This window comes from Paramacrobiotus metropolitanus, unplaced genomic scaffold, assembly GCF_019649055.1.
Source record: "Paramacrobiotus metropolitanus isolate TYO unplaced genomic scaffold, Prichtersi_v1.0 Parri_scaffold0000008, whole genome shotgun sequence".
Lineage (NCBI taxonomy): Eukaryota > Metazoa > Tardigrada > Eutardigrada > Parachela > Macrobiotidae > Paramacrobiotus > Paramacrobiotus metropolitanus.
In genome coordinates, this window is record NW_026570228.1 from 500,635 (window position 1) to 521,527 (window position 20,893).

General features: G+C 44.7%; 6 protein-coding genes across 8 annotated transcripts; 5 read left to right on the top strand and 1 right to left on the bottom strand.

Moving 5' to 3' along the window:
• The first annotated feature begins 544 nt into the window (after positions 1–544).
• Positions 545–1,635, top strand: LOC129582831 (uncharacterized). Its single transcript, XM_055474446.1, has 3 exons — positions 545–865; positions 1,235–1,393; positions 1,513–1,635. Exons 1-3 carry the CDS (start codon positions 545–547, stop codon positions 1,633–1,635), a joined length of 603 nt encoding a protein of 200 aa, XP_055330421.1.
• A 2,293-nt stretch (positions 1,636–3,928) lies between these two features.
• LOC129582650 (uncharacterized) lies at positions 3,929–6,603 on the top strand. Its single transcript, XM_055474217.1, has 4 exons — positions 3,929–4,602; positions 4,947–5,247; positions 5,329–5,529; positions 5,784–6,603. The coding sequence occupies exons 1-4, from the start codon at positions 4,271–4,273 to the stop codon at positions 6,429–6,431; spliced, it is 1,482 nt and encodes a 493-aa protein (XP_055330192.1). The 5' UTR covers positions 3,929–4,270; the 3' UTR covers positions 6,432–6,603.
• Positions 6,604–7,604: 1,001 nt separating this feature from the next.
• Positions 7,605–10,355, top strand: LOC129582619 (uncharacterized). Of its 3 annotated transcripts, none has more exons than XM_055474171.1 (5): positions 7,605–7,732; positions 7,843–8,532; positions 9,010–9,093; positions 9,167–9,351; positions 10,011–10,355. In XM_055474171.1, the coding sequence occupies exons 2-5, from the start codon at positions 8,079–8,081 to the stop codon at positions 10,353–10,355; spliced, it is 1,068 nt and encodes a 355-aa protein (XP_055330146.1). In that variant the 5' UTR covers positions 7,605–7,732; positions 7,843–8,078. The 3 variants fall into 3 exon arrangements, with proteins under 3 accessions (XP_055330146.1, XP_055330147.1, XP_055330148.1); XM_055474172.1 differs by having other exon boundaries at positions 7,607–7,732; positions 7,896–8,532; XM_055474173.1 differs by having other exon boundaries at positions 7,627–7,643; positions 7,896–8,532.
• A 5-nt stretch (positions 10,356–10,360) lies between these two features.
• Positions 10,361–11,554, top strand: LOC129582620 (kelch-like protein 31). Its single transcript, XM_055474175.1, has 2 exons — positions 10,361–10,644; positions 10,844–11,554. Exons 1-2 carry the CDS (start codon positions 10,361–10,363, stop codon positions 11,364–11,366), a joined length of 807 nt encoding a protein of 268 aa, XP_055330150.1. The 3' UTR covers positions 11,367–11,554.
• A 3,435-nt stretch (positions 11,555–14,989) lies between these two features.
• Positions 14,990–16,464, top strand: LOC129582734 (uncharacterized). The gene is made up of 2 exons (XM_055474338.1): positions 14,990–15,420; positions 15,926–16,464. The coding sequence occupies exons 1-2, from the start codon at positions 15,084–15,086 to the stop codon at positions 16,159–16,161; spliced, it is 573 nt and encodes a 190-aa protein (XP_055330313.1). The 5' UTR covers positions 14,990–15,083; the 3' UTR covers positions 16,162–16,464.
• A 276-nt stretch (positions 16,465–16,740) lies between these two features.
• Positions 16,741–20,274, bottom strand: LOC129582665 (uncharacterized). The gene is made up of 3 exons (XM_055474241.1): positions 19,485–20,274; positions 18,001–18,366; positions 16,741–17,365 (listed from the first exon to the last, which is right to left on the bottom strand). The coding sequence occupies exons 1-3, from the start codon at positions 19,802–19,804 to the stop codon at positions 16,984–16,986; spliced, it is 1,068 nt and encodes a 355-aa protein (XP_055330216.1). The 5' UTR covers positions 19,805–20,274; the 3' UTR covers positions 16,741–16,983.
• Between the last annotated feature and the right edge of the window lie 619 nt (positions 20,275–20,893).

The window sequence follows — 20,893 nt, forward strand, 5'->3', positions numbered from 1 at the left end:
TATCATTATGGTAGCATTTGGATATCTTCCCTGTTCAGAAAAATACTGTGTCCGCCTCGGTATTCGTCAAAACGTTGTCGTCACGTTTATGGTAATTTACGTTATAATTCAATCAGCAGCTAATTGGTTCGAAGTTGTGGAATTTCTGGCTCTTCCCTCCGAATCGTCGGCCAGCGTAACGGAATCCATTCTGCAACTGCATAATTACCTTGTCCCGACAATACATCTCATATACGTGGCGATATTATGGAAAGGGGCATCTGCTTTGCAGAACTTCGCCGATTTAGTGGATCGATATAGTTTTCTGTATTTAACACGAACGGATAGAATTTTTGTCATAGTTTTTATAACAGTCGTTTTTATACTGCATCCATTTCAGAATGCATCGATTAGTATTTATGAGTGCGTCCGGGATCATTCGGCACAAGTTGCTCAGTTTATCGATAATCATGATTCTGGCTTTGTTACTAATCATGCGCCAGGAATACTTATTACTTACCAGTTTGTGGGCATTCTCTCGGTTGCCGGTAAACAGATTAGTCAAATGTTTATCTTTATCAGCGCGGTAATAACCGGCTGCGTTTTCCACCGTATGAACGAAAAATTAAAATCCACCAACGTCAGCGAGGAGATGCTCGATTGTGAGAATCTGTGCAACGCTGTGTCGCTGCTGGATCGCAGCATCCGCTGGATGAATGCGGTGATCCTGTGGGAACGGATCTTGCGTCTGTTGTTGGCGATCTACGGTTTGTGTGAGGAGCACTATTCACCCGGCTATACGAGTCCGTTGGTTTATGTTCCGGTGACATCGGGTGTGGTCATGTTAACGGTATATCTTTCCGTTTTCATTTACGCAATGGAACAGGTACAATACACTTCCAAATTTACCGTCTACGTGATGAAAGTTTGACTGTACTTGTTTTTTACAAGAGTTTTGTGTAACTTCCTCAATACCGCTTCTTAAACAGGTTGTGTATTAGCACATAGCGGAGGTTACGATTTCAGTTATTTATGTAATAATACGTAATTATCGTTTGCTTGTATTATAAAATTTTTGCCGGAATAATTAAAAACATTTGATTTACTTACCTATGCTGCTGTTTAGCTGTACAAAATGCGCGACATTATTACTGCTGATATTATTTTTGTAGTGGGAGAAAATTTGCTTATTTTTTACATCCACGTTTATTCAAGCTTTTATTAATCCGAGCTAGACGCTGTTCCTGTTTTGCAGGAGTGCAATGTGGAGCGCACGTTAACTGTTATGGTTTGGAGTGACGACATTTCTAAACCAATTCGGAGAAACATACGCGCTCGATTGTTTAGGATCCAGGAACAAAGATCGTGTCTGACAGTTGCCGGCATCATGCTGTCCCGGGAAGCAGCGGTTACGGTAAGCCGATGCTGTTTGAATTTGTATACTAGTATACTAACCCATCACTTGAATCAACTTATGGAAACATCATGGATATCCACATATTTACATATGTAACAAGAGCAGCTTTGCTGCAGGTATTTGTTACGCTCTTAAGCTACACTATCCTAATTGCCGAACTCAGCGAAAGAAAGCTGCGCTCCCAGGATGCCAATCACACCTTGGATTCTGCGATTCTCGAGATGACCGCAACAGCGTAGAATTTGTCAACTTGTGAACTTTTTATTTGTGTACACATTGCTCATTAAACTTCAAGAGAAAACTTCATTTTACTGGCTGTAAAAAGTCAACTTGTTTGTTGATTACGAAAATAATTCTGTGACCTCGCACATTTCGACCAACGCAGCACATTCCTACATTTCGACTAAATTTCACCAATAAACAGTGCATGGGAAATTTCTCCCAGAAACCAGCTTTTGGTAGGAGAATTGCTTTCGTGGCCTAAATCGCTGAAGACCACCGCAAATCCCATTATTTCTCCCGCAATCTACAGCAGTTAAAAAGAATAAGGTCATAAACAGCAACATCATCACTGTATCAGTTCGTGTAACGTACCGATGTAACGTACCGCGAGACACAGTTCTCTTGTTACAACCAAGCCTCCGACGGAAAATGTAGGGGGTGCAGTTTTCATGGCCTTTTTGAACTGGCCCGAATTTAGCGGGTGTATTGCCTTCCAACGCAGCAAGGACCAAGCAGAAAGCATCTATAAATCACCAACAATTTTCAGTTCTACTTTTATACAATTTTGTATGAAGACTCAGATATCCTATCTCGCTGCGGAACTTTACTTACTAACAACATAACTTACTTTCTCATAAAGCTGCACGAATACAACCCCGGTCACCGTCAGTCGCATGACTGATACGGTTATTAGAAAGAAGCTGTACGGGTCGATGATACGTTCGTAGGCAAATCTCTGCCCAATGTGATACGATTCCACGATAATGAGGCGCAGATACTGCGATACGATTAGCAGATTAAACCATGAAAATTCTCCATCCAGAATTTCTATAAGGATGCTAAGGTCACCATAGTGCTCCCGTAGCATTCCAAAATCTGCTTCAGTTTTGGCTAAATGTTTTACTTTCCTTATGAGGACCGTTAAAAAAATTCCCATGAACAAAATCAGGCTTTGCAGAATGCGGGTCCCACACTCGTGCAGGCGCCATGAACAGTAATACAGTGCCGTGAAAATATAACACACTGCATCCGGGCACTGCTGCGATCGCGCGGCATAAAAGTCAGGAAGATCGTAGACGAAAATACCGCATGCTGTTATCAACATTTCCACAGCGCACCATGCAGCGACCAAGAACAGCAGCTCGATGCGCTCGTTATGCGCAAAGTGATGAGAGAACCGTTCATCGATTTCCGGAGCGCATCGCAGGACAACTTTCTTGGATTTCCACATGAACAAACCAGCGCAAACTACTGTAAAGCAGTCACAAAAATCCGATGCGCACATGACGACTTCGATGAAATTGGAAAATTCGTAGCGCAGAGCGTAGTCATACGCGTAATATGCTTCTACCGCGAAAACCATGGCGAGTTGTACTAATGCCAGAGTGTTTAAAATGACGGTTGATAGCGAACGCTGTGAAAGTTCATCTGCCGGGAAAGAACTGAAGCCCATTATCCACAGAACTCCTACCCAGTATCGAAAGATTTTAAAGAAGAAACCCTTATTTTTATGTTTATTGGTTAGCGACAACTCCGACAAGCGTGCACCCATGAGCTTCATTATAGAGTGGAAGAGGAAGTGGATGTATTTGCCGATAAATAAGTCTGCTTATCGTAGGGCAGACCGAAACTCAGATTTATGACTATACGAAAGCGCTATGCGCCCTAAAATTCGGGGCGCGCAGCAAAGCAGCTAAAGCCTTATAAATTGTTTCAGGCAGCAGCTACGATTTTTTGTGAGTACTGCTTGCATTGCGCTCAGCACTAGTGCTGCATGAATCAACATGACATGGGACTCGTTCCTTGTGTGTTTCGAATAGGATGTTCGAAATTCCCTAGGATGTTCGAAATCATGTTTGATAGAGCACGTTTTCCATGGACAAAGCGTAATACCTTGGAGAGATAATGTAAATCAGTTAGGCAGATGACGAGTTTAATTTAGGCCGGTTGTGCCGGTCGGCTAACACCGGAGTTAGGTATTCTTGGTAAAGTTTTCCCACCTGATCACGTTTATCTTTCGAGTGTCATGTGTCACGTTAGGAACCGTATCAGAACAATATATTTTTGATTGAATAATTATACCAAGTCAATGGTCATATGTCGTATCTGCACAATGATCACACAAAGACACCCTGAGGCGATCAAACCTATTAAAATGTACATACACTTATACTTTCACACTCCAGCGCATATAATACATAATTACTGCTGAATGCTTAGCGTGCTGTACACTTCTCAGGCCAACATCGAAGTTGCCGCAAAAAAACTGATACAAATAAGCCGTACCGGCGGATGGCGAGAGAGGCCTGTACATACAATTCCTATGTACGTGCATTGCATTGTACGCTGTCTAATAGATCCGTGAAAATCCGGTTTTTTTAACAACGGCCGTGAATCGATTGTATGTGAGCTTATTAATTAAGCAGCACACACTTGTTTTTCTCCCCGACCGAACAATAAACTTTCCGCTGATAAAACGCGTAAGCTGCCGTACATCGTCTACATAGCAGTGATATTATACTGTAGCACATGATTGCAGATGTTTTTGTTAGAAAACGTAGTAAAGTTTTGCTGTTGCGTTTACATATTGCACCGATAAGAATGTGATAACAAATCTTTATCTACCAAATTATTTAATCTAATAATATCATCATGGATAACGAAACTTCCGACCCGCCGATGAGCACCAGCAAAGCGCGATGGATTTTCCTGGCGCTGAACAGTCTCGCCGTTATGGCGAACCGTGTCGTCTATGATCAAGTCAGTATTTTCGTGGCCCGTTTGACATACTCGGCGGATGCCTGCACCCATCCCGACCGACCGGATTACAGTTGTCTGGATTTCAATTTTGTCGAGTTCAACGGACTGTATGTCGGATGTTTATGGGCCGGGGCGGTGGGCGCCCTCTCCGTGGGGATGATTGCGCCCCGACTGGGAATTCTCAACATGACAGGGATTTCCGCTGTCCTACTGGTTATTGGAAAGTAAGTCATTCGAGATGTGTCCTAAGTTTGACAGAACATCTGCGCAAAACCAATGAAAACCGGGCTGAAAATCCCGATAAGAAAACTATAATTTATTCTAATTTATTTATACACGTGACAACACTTTCAAATGGCCAGCATGAAAAGCGCGTGGTTTTTTGCAGAGCAAAAAATATCTGGATTGGTTCATAATATATTATGTGCACGCTGAGAGCACACAATAATTTTTTTTAGTAATTTACTAGTAAATAACTTTTCTTATCATCGTTCTTCGTTAGCTAGTAATTTTTAAGCATTTTCTAAAAAAATAATTAGCAAAAATACTTATTCTGACATTATTGTAGTCTTCTCTTCACCATCGGTCCGTATGCCACCACGACCCGCATCGCCCTGGGAGCCATGCTATGCGGCCGGGTACTGTTCGGGTACGCCTTCTTCGCCAGTATGTCCTTAGCGCAGCAGATGCACTGCCACTGGTTCCATTCGCCCCGTAATCTGGCCATCGCCACCGCCGTGTATTTTGGGGCCAGTCAGCTCGGTTCGGTTATCAATTTCGCTACTGTCGGCTTCATACTGGAGAAAGTGTATCTGCAGAACACATTGTGGATTACGTTTGCAGTGGGAGTACTGGGCACCATTGCCCTGGTAACTATGCTTGTTAAATACGCTTTTTCAAAATTAGCGCCATATATGTATAAAAGTGTTTATTCTATGTATGTTTATCAGGTTGCCGCATCATTAATTGCCAAGAACTATCCGGTACTTTCCAAAGCCGAAGTCAGCTATCTCATCAGCAGCACGTCGCGCTATGGGATCTTCTCGCAGCTGTTGCATCTTCCCACACATTTTTGGCTGACATGTGTCATAGTGTCGTTCTTCAACAGCGCTTTGTTTACTCTGACGGCGGACTTTCCCGAATTCTTACTGGTACGCAAGTGTACATTTTTTTTAGTGAGCCGAACAAGAATTTCTGCTACGTGTATTTACCTACCGCAGAGTCCATGATACACGGCTGGCAATTATCGTACAAGTACTGTCTGTATGTACTGATATGATGAAGTAAAATGAAAAGTATCAAAAGATGAACGATTTTTCATAAAACAGATAAATTGTAAAAATTGGTTTTAAACCGAATATCGTGACTGGTATCCTGACTTTGTAAAATTTATATCTTCTTCCAGAAAAATCGGGATCGTCCCGAATCCATGGCGGCGCTAATCACCGGCTCCATCCCGGATTTCGCCTGGACAGCCTGCCTATTCCTTCCTTTTCTGTTCTACTTGAACAAACCGTTAACCATATCTTCGGCCGCCATCGGCTTATTCTTCATCACCCTAGTCCTAACGGCCGCCATTCCCAAGTACTTTTTCCCCGGCCTGACCACCTCGCTAACCGGATTCTGCTACGCCATCAACTCCGTCAGCGTCTCGCACGCCATTTCCCGTCTGGTACGCCCGGAGAACACCGATCTGGCTATCTCCCTCATCCAGGCCAGCAGCGGCCTGGGCGGCGGAATTTTCCTGTTAGGTATGGGATTTCTACTGGATCTGCAAAGCCGCTCGACCACCGCCATCTGGACGGTATTCTTTGCGGTACTGGCTGTATCGGTGGGAGCGGCATGGGTGTGCTCGTGGGGCTCGTTGTACATGGAGGAAGAGCATAATGAGGATGCATTGCGGGAGCTGCGTCGGAAGGAGTCAGCGCTGCAGATTCACGGACAAGCACATGGGGAAGAGGAGCACGGGCCGGTGCATATGACGGCGCGGAGTATGAGTGTATTGTCAGGCGGGGCCAGGGAGAAATTCGGGCCGTTGTTGTACGAGTTGTGATGAATTGACGGTTACTACGGTTACTACAGCCGTTGTTCCTTTCTACAGTGTTACACAAACTTAGCGTAACTTAAGTCTTAATTAACAGTTGTCGGTGTTCCTGATGTGTTCAATTAAACGGGGCTAAAATCTCTTCAGTTGTGGTTGCAAACCGGATAAACGGGTGTTTCTCTGTTACGGAACCACGTAATTCTTCGTTAGTTACAACAACTATACATATTTGTCGGTATGGTTTATTATTTCGCCGTGTTAGTGCAAAATTTAATTTGACATTTTTCTTATTGATTTGGGCAAGCACAAAGAGCCGGCAGTTAACAGAGCCCTGCTGCTAAGTACTTCGCATACGGGATTTATTCTAAAACGGTTACCAATGCCACCCCGCGTTCACATGGGGTGCTATCAAAGGTCACCGTCCTCCGTTTTCGCAATACCTGCAGTCTTACCGCAAAGTTCGCTGGAACTAGTGCCGGAAATATTTTTCGAGAGCATTACAGTACTACAAACAGCCAGACTTCTGATCCTCGGACGGAGTTCTGAAATACAGACTCTGTATCTGTACATTTTAAGTGAAGTTAGGTTACCACAGTGCACGCGTCAAGACGTATTTTTGAGCACGGCCAGCTTTAACAGGAATCAAACGGTAATTCAAAGCAGTGCATCCCACCGTATAATGATTCTTTTTTACGAATACTTTTACTTCTATTTCAAACCGAACGCGTACATGGTTTAAGAACAGCTAAATAAACAAGAGCTCATTATACAGTTCCGCTCTCTCTGAGGTGCCCAAAACAGAGGCGGCGTTGCCGCGTTGTATCTCAAGAGACAGTCGCTGCCGATTTACGAATAATGGTCATGCAGAAATTGAATAATTAGTTTTTTTGTTATGTAAAAGCGCAAGCAGCCGGTAAACCGTTGCATACAAAATTTAGCGAAAAGTAGGAAGCAAGTTTAACAGCAGTGAAGTACGCCTGGATAAATAGTAAATAAATAGCACGGTCAAACTCACAAGAAAAGAAAATTGCCTTAAGGTATACTGCCCGTTTGTTTACGAAACAATGGAAATGACAACAAAATGTTAAAGTGCAGACAAATCTCGCCGCTCAAAGTGAAGTGCAGATTCAGACGCCAGCTTGGCCAGTTGGCATAGCCATAAAGCGATTCACCGCCCTGAACGCGCCCATTTCAACTTGCCTATGCTGCTACAATTTTTAAGTCCTGTACTGCAGTCACGCATTCACCGTTCTCTTCTCGATTTGCACCCGACCACTTGTACCAACGAGCTATCTAGCTGGAGCAATCATGTGAGCTTTGAACGCTCTCTCAAAATTTTCCTCAACGACTGCCTGTGATCACAGGCAACCGTTGACGAAAATTTTGAGATAAACGATAAGAATGCTTCTTGTCCCTCCAGTCAGTGCGCTCATGAGCGTGAGAGAAGCATTCTTATCGTTTCACAACCACTAGCTCAATAAAGCAATCGCTAAATACGGTAGAAAGGAATTCAAAGGATCCATATACCCGTCCTAGGAGGTTTGACGATCGAGTGAGCTGGAAAACAGTGGCGTTCCGCTGCTGCCTGCTATCATCTTGTGGTTGTTGTACCGGATAGTGGCGCATTGTGTTCATTGAAACTGCTTGAGAACTGCGATGGTCATGGAAGCGATCTCGATTGCGGAGATCGCAGGGAAACGGAAAGCGGACGATGCTGGCGACACTACCGCCAAGAGCGTCTGTGTCAAGCCCGACCCGGGACGCGACGTTAGGGCGAGCGTCAGCGACGGAGAACGGGAACAGCGTGCGCCTCCGCAGCTGGTGGCAGTGGTGACGGGGAAGTTTGTCTTGTACGCCCCCTGGTCGAAGGTGGAGGCCCTGGCGATACCGCATCACCGGCAGGACAACGAGTGTCACGTCCTCCTGCCGCGGCACATCGATCCCTGGGCGGCGCACCTCGTCCTGCTGGCCACCCTCAATCCCCGTCTGCCCCTGGACGCCAGCGTTCAGGGGCACGGAACTTGTAGCACCGCCAGCCAGCTGCTGGCAGCCGCGGCGTTCTTCAAAATCCCCCTGCCTGTCACACTGCAGGCGCAGGATACAACCGACAGTAAGCTACCGTGTTTTACAGGTTGAGTGTTTAGTAGTACGTGTTTAGTAGTACAGGTTGAGAAATTCAAGGCGAATTCAAAGGCGGACTGAAGGCGGGGGTGATGCTTGAGAACCCAGCAGCCCTTATAGAAATCGAAATAACTGGCTCTAAAAACTGCTAGAAATCTATTAGAAGTTATAAACTGGTGAAGTTTGTAAAGCAAGGTTTCGGTACTCTGGTTTCGGGTTGATTCGGAGTGGTGCCAGCTAATGGTCTCACTGCGAAAATTGCTGAAAGTTTATTGAAAATATTGAAATTATCCTACATTTGTGGCAGCAAAAGTTTATAAAGGGCCGGAACTAAAAGCAATGATACACCGTGACAAAGGGCCAGAACTATAGTGTACTTGTAGAAGCAGTGATATACCATGGATAATGTTTAGAGGAAAACACACGTTTTACTGCGGGGATTGCTACATATTTGGTACGTGTGTAGAAGCGCCAAAACAACCCGTGACCGTGGCGTGTCAGACCGTCCAGCTGGCAATCAAGACCATACAGACACCGGCACCATCGCATGGTAGGGCTCTCTTTCCGCTTTTTTCTCCATAGAGATATCTTCTGTTAATGTACAAAATATTACGCTGAGCTAGGAGTTGCGCAGCCAGCGACCAGCGCTCCGTCCAGCACGGCCAACAAAGCGCACGGAAACGCCAGCCAAAGCAAACCACCGTCGGTCGATCCTGCTATGGCTTACGCGCATCTATCTTTAGTGGAGGTCCTGGCGTTGATCCGGCAAGATTTCCTGCCTGTCACCTCGGAGATGGAGTTGTATCAAGTAAGTGCGTGTGCTGTGTGCATAAAAGACCGCTGTAGTCTAAACGTTACACCACTTTCTTGTCCAACGATCAAAATTTAAACAATGCAAAAACATCTAAAATCGTTAGTGTCATTGGTGATCTTAGGACGTGCATTAAATGTGCCCAAAACAGCCGCTGCATTTCTCTGTCTATCGGGCACTGGATAGGTCCCTGTAGAACGCTGACATAATAGACGCACCGCGTGCACTATACCGAGCTCACCGATCTGACCGCAGTTGCTAGAGAAGGAACTCTGGAGTCTGGAGGTTGGTTTTGCCGTTTGTCTGCTGCCGTAGATAAACACGGCACAGGATCTCACTACACTCACTACTACACCACAGGAATGCCAACTAGTGCTTTCCCTAAACGAAGGTCGCTCACTACCCGAACTCACTACACAAACACAGAATCAAGACGATGTTAACCATTTGAATCACACTGATGTTCACTCAAACCAAGTCTCACACAGACTGCCGATTGCTAGCCGACGACGAAGCACAGCTTCTGGTCGGAGGCTGCCAATAAGACTATAAGAGCACAGGTAGAATACGTCATCGCTAGTACAGCTGGGACACACGTACAAGCGCACAATAGCTCCTACATCATAACCCCAATTATGTCAGTGACTGCATTATAGAGAGTGATGAACTGGTGCCACGTTGACTACCCAGCGCGCTGGACGGCGGAGAATTTCCAGGTTCTCATGCCCGAGATCCGCTGGGATCTGCTGTCTGAGATTCTGCCAGTGGCCATCCTCACCGCCAGTGAACCACTGCGCGACGTCCTCTTGGACCTGCAGGCGCGCCTCTTCCCGCCGACGGGCGTCCGTTTAATCGCCGTGCCGCGGGAACGACACTTCACCGAAGTGGCCTGCCTGTTCTACGCCGACCGACACACTGCCAGTCTGCGCCTGTACGACGCGCACCAGAAAAACTGCATCCGCTTTCGCTGCCGGTGGAACTGCAGACGTGGAACTCTTTGAAGGAGATGGGCCCGGTGGTCAATAACCGGGTGTGGTTCCGCGTTGAGCACGGCGCGCAGCTGCGAACCTACGCCTTGACACTGAATGCTGATGAAGATGATGCTCTGGAGAATGCGCAGATGGAATATATCTACGAGGAGCAGATGGCCGATGCCGCATTTCCACTGGTCAGTCTCAACGGTCTGGTATACGGCTGGAACACCGGCGCTACGAAGAACACGAGTTCCTACACTTTTGGTCCCGCTTCGCTCCTCTTCGAACACAATATCCGCAATCCCAAGCGCATTAGGTTGGTGATATAGCATGCAGCGCTTTGAAACCATCCAGGTCTGTTAACTTGGTGTTGTTTGGGAAAATGAACAGCGGGTATGCCAGACCAATATAAGTAAGCATACGTTTACGTAAAGTTACCAAATAAGCGAAAAAAACTAGATATGATATGCGGCTGTTGCACTATGCTCGTCGAACACTTTTCCGTGTTTTCACAGAAAAGAAGCGGCATTCGACGTGTGGGGCCACTGTTTCTACCTCTGTGGCGGCTATCCCGCGAAGGGCCGCAACCGCGACATCCTTGCCACCGGCGAAGTGTACAACGCGGCGACCAACCAATGGAGCAGTCTGCCGGTAATGTTCCAGTCGCGCTGCAGTTTCGCCGCCAAAGTCCACAAAGGCTACCTGTACGTGACGGGCGGCGTCGGAGAGGTTCCGGCGGCCGGAACAACCGTTCTCCGCAGCGGCGAGCGACTGCAGTTGGGCGTGGCCGGCGCCCGGTGGCAGCGCCTTCCCGACCTGGCTGTGCCCCGTTACGGACACTGCATGTTCGTCTTGCATGATAAGCTGCACGTGTGCGGAGGCTGCAACCGCGACGGGATGCCGCTAACCGGGATGGAAGTGTACGATGCTTCGTTGAATCTGTGGAGCAGTGTGCGGCCAGCCGAGCGACCCGGAGTACGGCAGGCACCGGTATCGGCCTGCGTGACGCTTGCGGTTCCATATAAAGTGCTGTGTTGATGACGGACGGCCTTTACGCTAATAGTTGTTTTCTTACTTTCGATTAGTGCGTTGCTCCGTTTTATGTTACAGGTAATTTGATGTGTACTGTACCTGTTGGTTGTTGTTGCAGTTCGTGATCTGTGTAGATACGAGTTCAAACACCCACTCTGTCCAACTGCTTGAAACTTAATGCGAATTCAAAACGATCAGGGTCGAGTTGAAGTCTTTGCAGTTCGTAGAACTGCTGGTGTCTTCAACACTTCACTCACGCTTCTCGGTTGCCTCCGGACGGATAATATAATACACCACCAGGTTGATACTCCCGACTACTGACATTTTTACGCTAAAGTACTAAGCCACTAAGAGCAACACGTGCTCGCAGAAGCACAAAAATGGACTCAGCATGCCATCTAAGCAATTAGCAAACACAACCGACCTGACCAGCACAAGCGGCGTAAAGCACTGTAACAGGCTCATGCAACCATTTTCCTGCCCGTGTTAGCCAATACACTGTCACGTGATTACGTTGAGATACGCTTCCTGCAAAGCCCATTCGTGGAAAACATCATCCACCTTAAACCAGCACTGGTAGCGCCCGGCATGCTGCGCCTGTACACCCGGAATAATCAAGGTCGAATAACACTGACTTATTCCAACGACGGTGGTGACACTCCAGGCAATGTCTCCCCGCGCAGAATGAGTTGCGAATTTACTGTTTCCCGTTGCATACAAAACATAGTCTTCGTTTCTCCAAAGAAAACGATGCTCAAAATTGCCCTCCATGGCTAAGAACTTCACGTAGCATGGAAAACGAGCGGTATCGCCAACCGTAACCGTCACGTTGACCATCGGCGGTTGAAAAACGTGGGACGCGGTGACAATCGGACTGACAAAGAAGGTCTGAGTAACAACAACGTGGCTGCCGTTGTACTGCAAGCAATCGTATTTCCCGGTATGCACATGCGAAAACACCGGTAAATCTACAGTCAACGATCCCGTGGCGGAACTGCTGTCAACCCGGATAACGGTCTTGTCATAGTGATCGCCGATAGAGTTGCATAGCTGCACTGGAAGCCCCGATGTAGCCATTTTTTTCTGGGTTAAAAAGTAGGTTCCCGTTTACCGCTATCTCTGGACGGTATGTGTGCTTGTCGGCTTCAGCGACCGCGATGTCTCCATTGCAGTGCAGTCTTACTGTCCCGCCTTCTGGTGACCTAATAATGCTAGCGTGTGGCCATGTTTCCGCTGATTTGCTGGCTGACATCGACGGCTCAACTAAATAAGCGATGCCATTACGGCGACTTCGGAATGCAGCGTTCAGGAGTTCATTAACTGCAAAAACAACAGTTCGGAAGCCAGGAAAAACTTAAGAGCGTATTTGGGCTGTAAAAAAAACATGTGGACTTGGACGGGATCAGACTACTGAAAAAGTCATCGCATATTGCAATTGTTGGGCCCAGTGGTCAAGCATCAGTTTGCCATCATAGAAGTTCACGTTGTCAGTGTGCAGTATATTCACAATTGCGCTTACCGGTTTCTCGGCTCAACCCTGCTTGGGCAAGGCTTATTGGGCTACTCAGGAATATCAGCATCAAATACAGCATTCCATGCGCACCCAGAATGGTCATCTTGAAGCGACTGAGTTCTTCGACAACAGAAAAGCCTTGAACAGTCCCAAGTCGTAACAGCGATAAGATCTGCGGCACTACGGTCGCATAATTGCATAGGTCCCGGCTGCTGGCAACTGTGTCGCTCTTTTAAGGTACTGCAATGTTTGCTGGATCGCAGCGCTTAAATGTTTACTTATCCATCGTAATTGCACAAGAAGAATGACAATAACCGGTCGAGTATTCGCGCGTACCTCGATTGTCAACAGACAAAAAACGGTATCGCAAAGATGTTCAGTCGGGCAATTGCTAGATTGCACAATTTCATGATGAGTCTTTACGCCCTGTCTACGAGTTCCACGTACACGACACGGTGCGGTACGGATTCGTAACGCCAAACTGGACCCACTTCCGACTAGAGTGATAATGTGATCTTCCTGGAATTAGGGGTAGAAAATCATGCTTTCTGCGCTAATGTTTTCCTATCATCCCACATTTACAGCCAGTCAACCATCTGGCTACTTGCAGAGTTGTAGTGAGGTTACTTACCGTTTGTCGGTCAACATAATTTTGAACACTCCAAGCATCCCCAGTCGATGCACTTGCGTAGCCACTACCGGTAGCAGTGCGAAACTGTCTGTGATAACAACTAATGTAAGAGTGCGGTTATGGTAATACCAGTGAGTCTTTTGCGACTGCATTTTATTACAGTGCTTTATTGACCACGTATTGTAGCAGCAGGCTGAGCAACAGCAAAGTGAGCAGCAGTAAAGTAAGTGCTACAGTCACCAGAAACTACGTAGTAGAAAGGGCTCTTTGGTGTCGCTGGAATAAAGCCCTTCATGGCATCGTTATAAAAAAGCTTCACACAATTTCTAGTTTTAATGCAAAGTTTTCCGTTGTTAGCAGCATAGCGCGGTGAAGCCATACTAACATGATTAACGTGATTCTTTCAACACATCGGCGTTTCACCAAACTAACGAGTGCCAGTACTTTAATGATTTGCATTACACTCGGGGCCTGAATGTAATGCAAATCGCTATACGTACTACGTAGTATTTTAGAGTTCATTGGAGGACTTTCGGTGTAATCGAAGGGTATGTAGCCATAGATAGTTTCTCGCAATTAAAATAGTGTAGTAAAAACCGTAATAAACGATTTCGTGAAACCCAGTTATTCACTACCGAAAGGTCAATAGTATGCATCAATGTCTACATAATGAACAAAAGAACTGGCTGGACTAAGTGTTAATCATGTGAACCGGCGTTTACTGCGTAATCTGGAGGAATTTATGTTTTTGACTTTCAAGTTTTTTCGGTCATTGATAATGAAGAACAACACGTTTTCCGCACAGTCATTTCTCCTACCTTTGTTTGTTTGTTTAATCAGCTTAACGTCTACAACAATCAGGAATAGTTCCTGCACGAGGTTGTAGACAACCATTCAAGATCAGCTGTCACACTGCTTCAACCGAATTGTGCAATGAAAACTTTCAAAGATTTCCAAAGATAAGTTAATCGAAACCCAGCGACGCGGCAGCAACATCCTTAATCACGGTAAAAGATCAAAGGAAAGCACTGTAATGCCAGTAATGGATAACTTAAGCATGAGCCGCCTAAATTAAAGCGCTTCGTTTTGTCTACAAGCCGGCAACACTAAAACAAGACCTGACATCATTTACACCGAACGAGCTGATTCATAAAAACTACGAAGCACAAAGTCACGGCTGCAGACAATCGATACTGATACACAAGTATGACTGCACGATCATACTAGTCTGGTGGGAAAGGAGTACCGTACCGATCGTTGGTAAAGGAGTTGTACCCGTCTACAATCACTGCAACAAGGAAATGTACTGTAACTGTACAGTCTGTATTTGTTACACACGAACCGGTCTGCAATCGATGCGCTATCTGGAAGGACCGGCCCATCATTTGCATCTAGCTGACTCATCCCACAACTGAGTCATCCCGTCGAAGATGCCGGTATATAAAACCCAAGACGCGACACCGTAAAAAATCACAGTTGTCTGATCGTAACACTTGCTAGCAGTTGCCTTCTTTGTCTAGATCTCCTTTAAACTTACAGCTTTCCCACACGCGCAACGCCTGTTGTGCTTGTCTACACGATGGCCTCCTATCTATCGATTTACAACGACACCAACGATACATGGTATATCAAGCTGTCACATGATGATAAGGCCCTGAAGGGCGCCGGGATCCTCCTGACCGCGCTGGGCACGGTGTCATCGCTGGGCGCACTGGCCGGGGAGTGTACCGCCAGCGGCAAGAAACTGGGCATCAACAAGACCGCCACCGCGGCGGCGGTAGTGGCCGGCTCGTCGGCCGTGGTGGCCGGAAGTGCGGCGTTGGTGTCCAGCGGGAAATCCATGGAGTGGACGCGGTTGGCGGTGGAGGATCTGGATAAGGAGGGGGCCGAACGCGAAGTCTTTCGCCTAGCACCAGGTACACATCAATAACGTCAGTCAGTTAATACTTATTTTAATAATTAATTTTAATATTGCAGCCGCGTCATACATGCATATACATACATGCTCGTTCTCGAAAGAGGAAGCAATTTTAAGCGTAACGCTTCCGTAAGATGCTTTTCTTTTTTATATATATCTGGTTTTTCCAATAACTTTCAATAACAAATATGAATAACTTAAAATAAACATATTGTTAATTTTGAAATTAAGCGCTGAAATGTGTACGTACTACGTAGCTTATCATTTTTTGGTTTAATAATTTATTAGTGATAAAAATGTATAATAATGTAATAATATAATGAACTCATAACAATAATTGTAATAATTTATGATAAAATATGGAACTTACTTATTAGCTTCTCGTATCAGTGATATCTTGTACCAAAATTATTATAATCATAAAGTAAAGTTTTCCTGTTTATGTTAAACATTGCATGTTGAACCGGTGCAGATAAATATTGCAAGATTGGTTTTCTTCTTAGGCGATACGAAACAATTCGGCAAGTTTTCCCTCTCCCTATGGAAGCAGTGCGTGGCCATCCGGCACCGGATCAATCCGGAAGACAGCGACGAAGTGTTAGTGGAGTCGGTAATGATGCGCCCCATCTTCAGTGGCGCCACCAACGGCTCCGATAAGATGTACAACATCAAGCAGTGGCTGGATAAGGAAGGCGTCACCGTGCTGCACCGTATACGCCGACCGGAATCGTGGAAATAAGGCCGCTTTCATTCCACTGGACATTCCCATTACCGTGTATTAAGGACTCGGCTACCGTTTTTATCCAACAAAAAAAATGCTTTCAGTATTGTTATTTCGCAGCAAATAGAGCAGATAATTACACAATTTTTCCTTTTAAAATGTTCCTTTATTTTTGAGTCACACATGCAGCATGTATGTATATACGTATGTATATATGCAGCCTGTATGTTGTTTTCATTTACACTTCCGGTTGTCAATTTCTCTTCCAGTTTCTTCTCAATCGAAAGGTGTATTTTTAAAATAAATTAAAAAACGGTGCAAGATTCGGGGATTTTTTAATTCATCTCAAAAATCGTCCGCCAATAATCAATCTCAAGATAAATTACTTTCTACAATTCAAAAAAGTACAGTACATATCTTCTAGCCAAAACAAATCGGGGAAGAATAATTTTGGTATGATTTACCCGTACAAATATTATCAATCATTGGACGAATATTATTATATCATCGCAAAATAAATTTCCATCAGCAAAAGACCAGACAAAATGGCGAGAGATCCATATAAAACCATTAACGAATATAAGGCACGAAATTACATACCAGACACAATCACTGACAACAATAATAATTCTGAATTCACGTAACACTACCGTACGCAAATACTGAAGCTGCTCCTAAATCCATCCATTCAGAAAACATAAAATATTTCATCCATGCAAATGTCTCTTGTCCCCAACAAAACAAAGGACGGACAACAAACGTTTAAAAAAATTAAATCGTAAAACAGAAAATAAAGCCGTAAAAAAATTACGGCACCGGGTTCGGATTCTGACATTCCCGTTAACCGGTTAACGCTTCAGTGTGTTGCTGCGCCTTGCCGCCGCCGTTTTGCACCGTCATCGGCACCGCTTCCACATTCTCCGACTTCTTGGCGACACTGTACTTGCGTGCCGGTCCCGATTCTTCCTCCTCCTCACTACCACTATCACTCTCATCCCGTCCGCGCCGCATCTCCCCCCAGAATTCAATCAACTCCTGCCCGTCCGTGAAGATCCCGATCAGATTCTTCATGGCGAACAGTCCCGTGATGTAGCTGTGCTGATCCCATAGATAGCATCGCACCACAAAGTACGGGATATTCCCGAACACCGTCCCCACTAAAGTCTGCGTTAGGAAGAAACGGTTGCGGGTTTCCGGGTGCCGATTGTGGTAACTGCTCAATCTGTGAATGACAGCAAAACTGCAGAGTAGATGAAAGGAAGCCTTATTCAAAATAATAACCAATTATAATTTAAATCATTCCCGTAATAGAAATGAAAAATAACAAATAAAAGAATCTGTTTATTTTTATAATATCGGAACTCCGAAATGTTATCAGTTGGCGAGTTTCAGTATTTCCTGGAAAAACAATTTTACGTATCTGTCCCTAAAACAACATCCAGGTATTTCTAAGCTTTAAATTTTTTTTTGAATTACTTAGCAGTGCAATCATTGAAAAAAACATAATCAGAGAAACAGAGGGACGTCACAGTACAGTAAAAACTCATACCTTATCCTCGAAACTTGCAGAATCAACTTGTACAGTACGTAATTAAATTTCATTAGAACAAACTTATACACGGATTTTGCGACTGCCGTATACGGTATATGCCACTGTTCTACGCAAATCATGCTTAATAATATCAAGCTGCAACTTATAAGTAGTACCTAATCAAATTTGGAAGTTTACTGTACGATTACCACCGTTAAAAATGGATTATGTACGAGTAGTGTTATAAAAACGAAGACAATTCTTTTAGATACGACAAAAATTATGCTGACCACTGCAAAATTATGTAATTATCTCATCCATCTTACCGATACAGCGCGTGTGCCGGGGCGATCAAATTGATGCAGGCGAAGGCCAGAATAGCATTCTCCAGATGATGCGGCAGACGGGGTTTCTCGTGGCCCTTGGCCACTTCCAGTTCGGCGGCCACGAAGAGGGACGTGAGGAATTCCACGCAGTCGACGATCTCCAGCAGGACGAAATGCTGCATCCAGCGGATGTAGTGCTTCTGCGCCGACGTGGCCAGATGCTCCAGTCCGCCGACAAACAGCATGAATACCGCGGCCGACGCGCCAAAGGTGAACTCCATGGTGTTGATACCGAGGTGGTCGGTTTCCAGCAGATCCGTACCGAACGTCTTGAAGATGGCGATGATCTTGCCCACCAAAACTACACTGCAATTCCATCATCCATGTAATGAACCGGCAGTATTGCGACAATGTTATGTATTCAGCAAAACTATGATATTAATTATTATCTGAAAACGAGCTGTGTCGAAATACCCTGCGCTAGCTTTAACGAACATGTAAAATGTGAAACAACCGGCTTTGCCAGAATATATATACATATGTATACATTTATCTGGAACTGGAATACTGTATATGCAAGCAATAATAATTTTAAGTATCCAGAAACCAACATAATATAGATATGAATAATTTAATAGCAAAAAACGATGTGTTACAAGTACGAGTATTAATCATCGACACGGTACGTATGTGCAGTAATTAAATTCGACGTTTTGTAACTACATGCTAGACAGCCACGGCACTACGAATCGTCTGCAGAATTCACAACCAGTACTCGTCTGGCCTTTTTACGATCATCGAACAGCGGCGATTCCGAACCGGAAAGCCACCTTATCCATTCCAAATCCCGATGTCAAACAGTTTTACATATCTACAGTTTTTAGTTTGCAACTTTGCAGTACTGTATCGGTATTTAGATTAAATTGTGATTGCAAGGGGCGATAAGTTAATTAAGACGCAGTTCTTATAACAAATTCATATAACGGACATCATGAACGCATCGAAATACATAATTAATGTCACTGAATGGAAAACTCCCTTCTCAAACTCCCTCATTGTCCCTTCTCAAACTTAAGCAAATATTTTATTAAAAGAATTGTGATTAATTTTAACATCGGCATATTGTCACGTTCTACTGCAGATTTACCGTTCTCGGATTTACGATGATTTCATAGCATAGCATAATTCTTCAAGGCTTTTTGTACAGATATTTGTATTTCTACAATTCTGCTCAATCTACTCTGTACAGTGTACTGCAACAAAATATTCTTGATGATACAGTACCATACGACGATACGAGTACTTCAAGTAGACAGGTTAAAAATAAATTGGAATAATAATAATGCTTACTATATTAGAAAATATGAAAAAAAAAACATTGAAGTGTGTATCTGTAGAGTAGAGAGTAGACAGTTACAGCATAAATTAAAATGCCGTATCCGTATGTTATAAAATTATAAGAAATTTAATGATCGTCTGGGTACCTGTAAAACAACCAGCAAACCCACGCATAGGGCAAAATGCCCAAAAAATGCAGTAAACCCTTGGGATTATCGGGATCTTCCTCTTTCACCGCTTGCATATGCCTGTCGACATAGCGCCGTCCCCGGATAAACAGCAGCACGTAAATGATCAATCCCACCGCATCCACGGCGACCCACGCCAACCACTGATAACCATGCCCGAATTTCCGCAGATTAAACGATACCAAATAAAAATCCAGCACCGCCGCTTGCCCCGCAATTAGTAACAACGCACACACATGGTGCACTGTCTGCTTATCACAGAAATTCAGATTAAACATTTTTCTAAAAATTACTGATTATTTAAAAATAAACAGAAAAATAAAAATCCAAAATAATTCCAAGAACCAGCGAAGCATGGAGACTGTTCTCCCTCCGCCTGCAGCGTCCGTTTTAAACATGCAGAACGCTAATTAAGAGCATGATGAAGCAGGAAATACTGTCGACTCATCGCGGGGCATGTCCAAGAAGGAGCGGAGAAAGAAACAGATCGATGCGATTTTGAATTAAAAACGTACACTAAACAACTTTGTAAGGGCCGCTTGCGTGGCCACATACTGGCTCCGAGTACCAGTCAACTTACAACCGCAATTGTTCCATGGAAGACTGCGGCATAATTGTTTCCGACAAAGTGCTACTGCAAATAAACACTTGCAAATTTCTGCAACAGTAGTCGTAGAGCAACCACTTACATCGTTTATTCGAAAGAAGAAAAGTGTCTCAAAGAAAGCGTTTGTTGTGATTTTCTAAAACAAGCCAAGCAACAGCAGCAGACACGCAGTGAGAAGCGATACTTCCACTACTGATTTCCGTTTCCAATGGAAAATGAACGAAATGGAAGTGTCGCAGGTTTCACATATAGCGCAACTTCCACTAACCATTTCCGCTTCCAATGGATACATGGTAATGGAAGTTGCATGCATTTCCATTATTCTGGCTTCCACTGGAATTGGTATCGTGTTTCCGTCTTGTTTGCTTTGTGTTTCTTTTGCTAACTTGGCACGTAAATGTGCAACATGAGAAACGGCAATCGGAAATGTTTGTCCTGAGCAAAATCGGCATCCTTCATGGCAAATTTACACCAGATTTATTTCGCATTTCCGGTGATGATTCCTGAAATCCGCGCACAGTTCCTGTTGGCTGTGTGCAGGCCTAACGAGGTGAACGAACATAAAGCCCTGATTGGGCTTCCGCTGCCGAAACTCGGTCAAAGTGCCGAGGAAAACCACCGAGTATGGTTTCGGCCTGAAAATACCTATAAAAACATTCAATAAATTTTTGGTAAAAAAGGGCCATGCTAATCGTTATTTGTTATCAAAATAAACATTCCAACAAAAAGCAGAATGTATGGCGCCGAAGGAAAGTAGAGC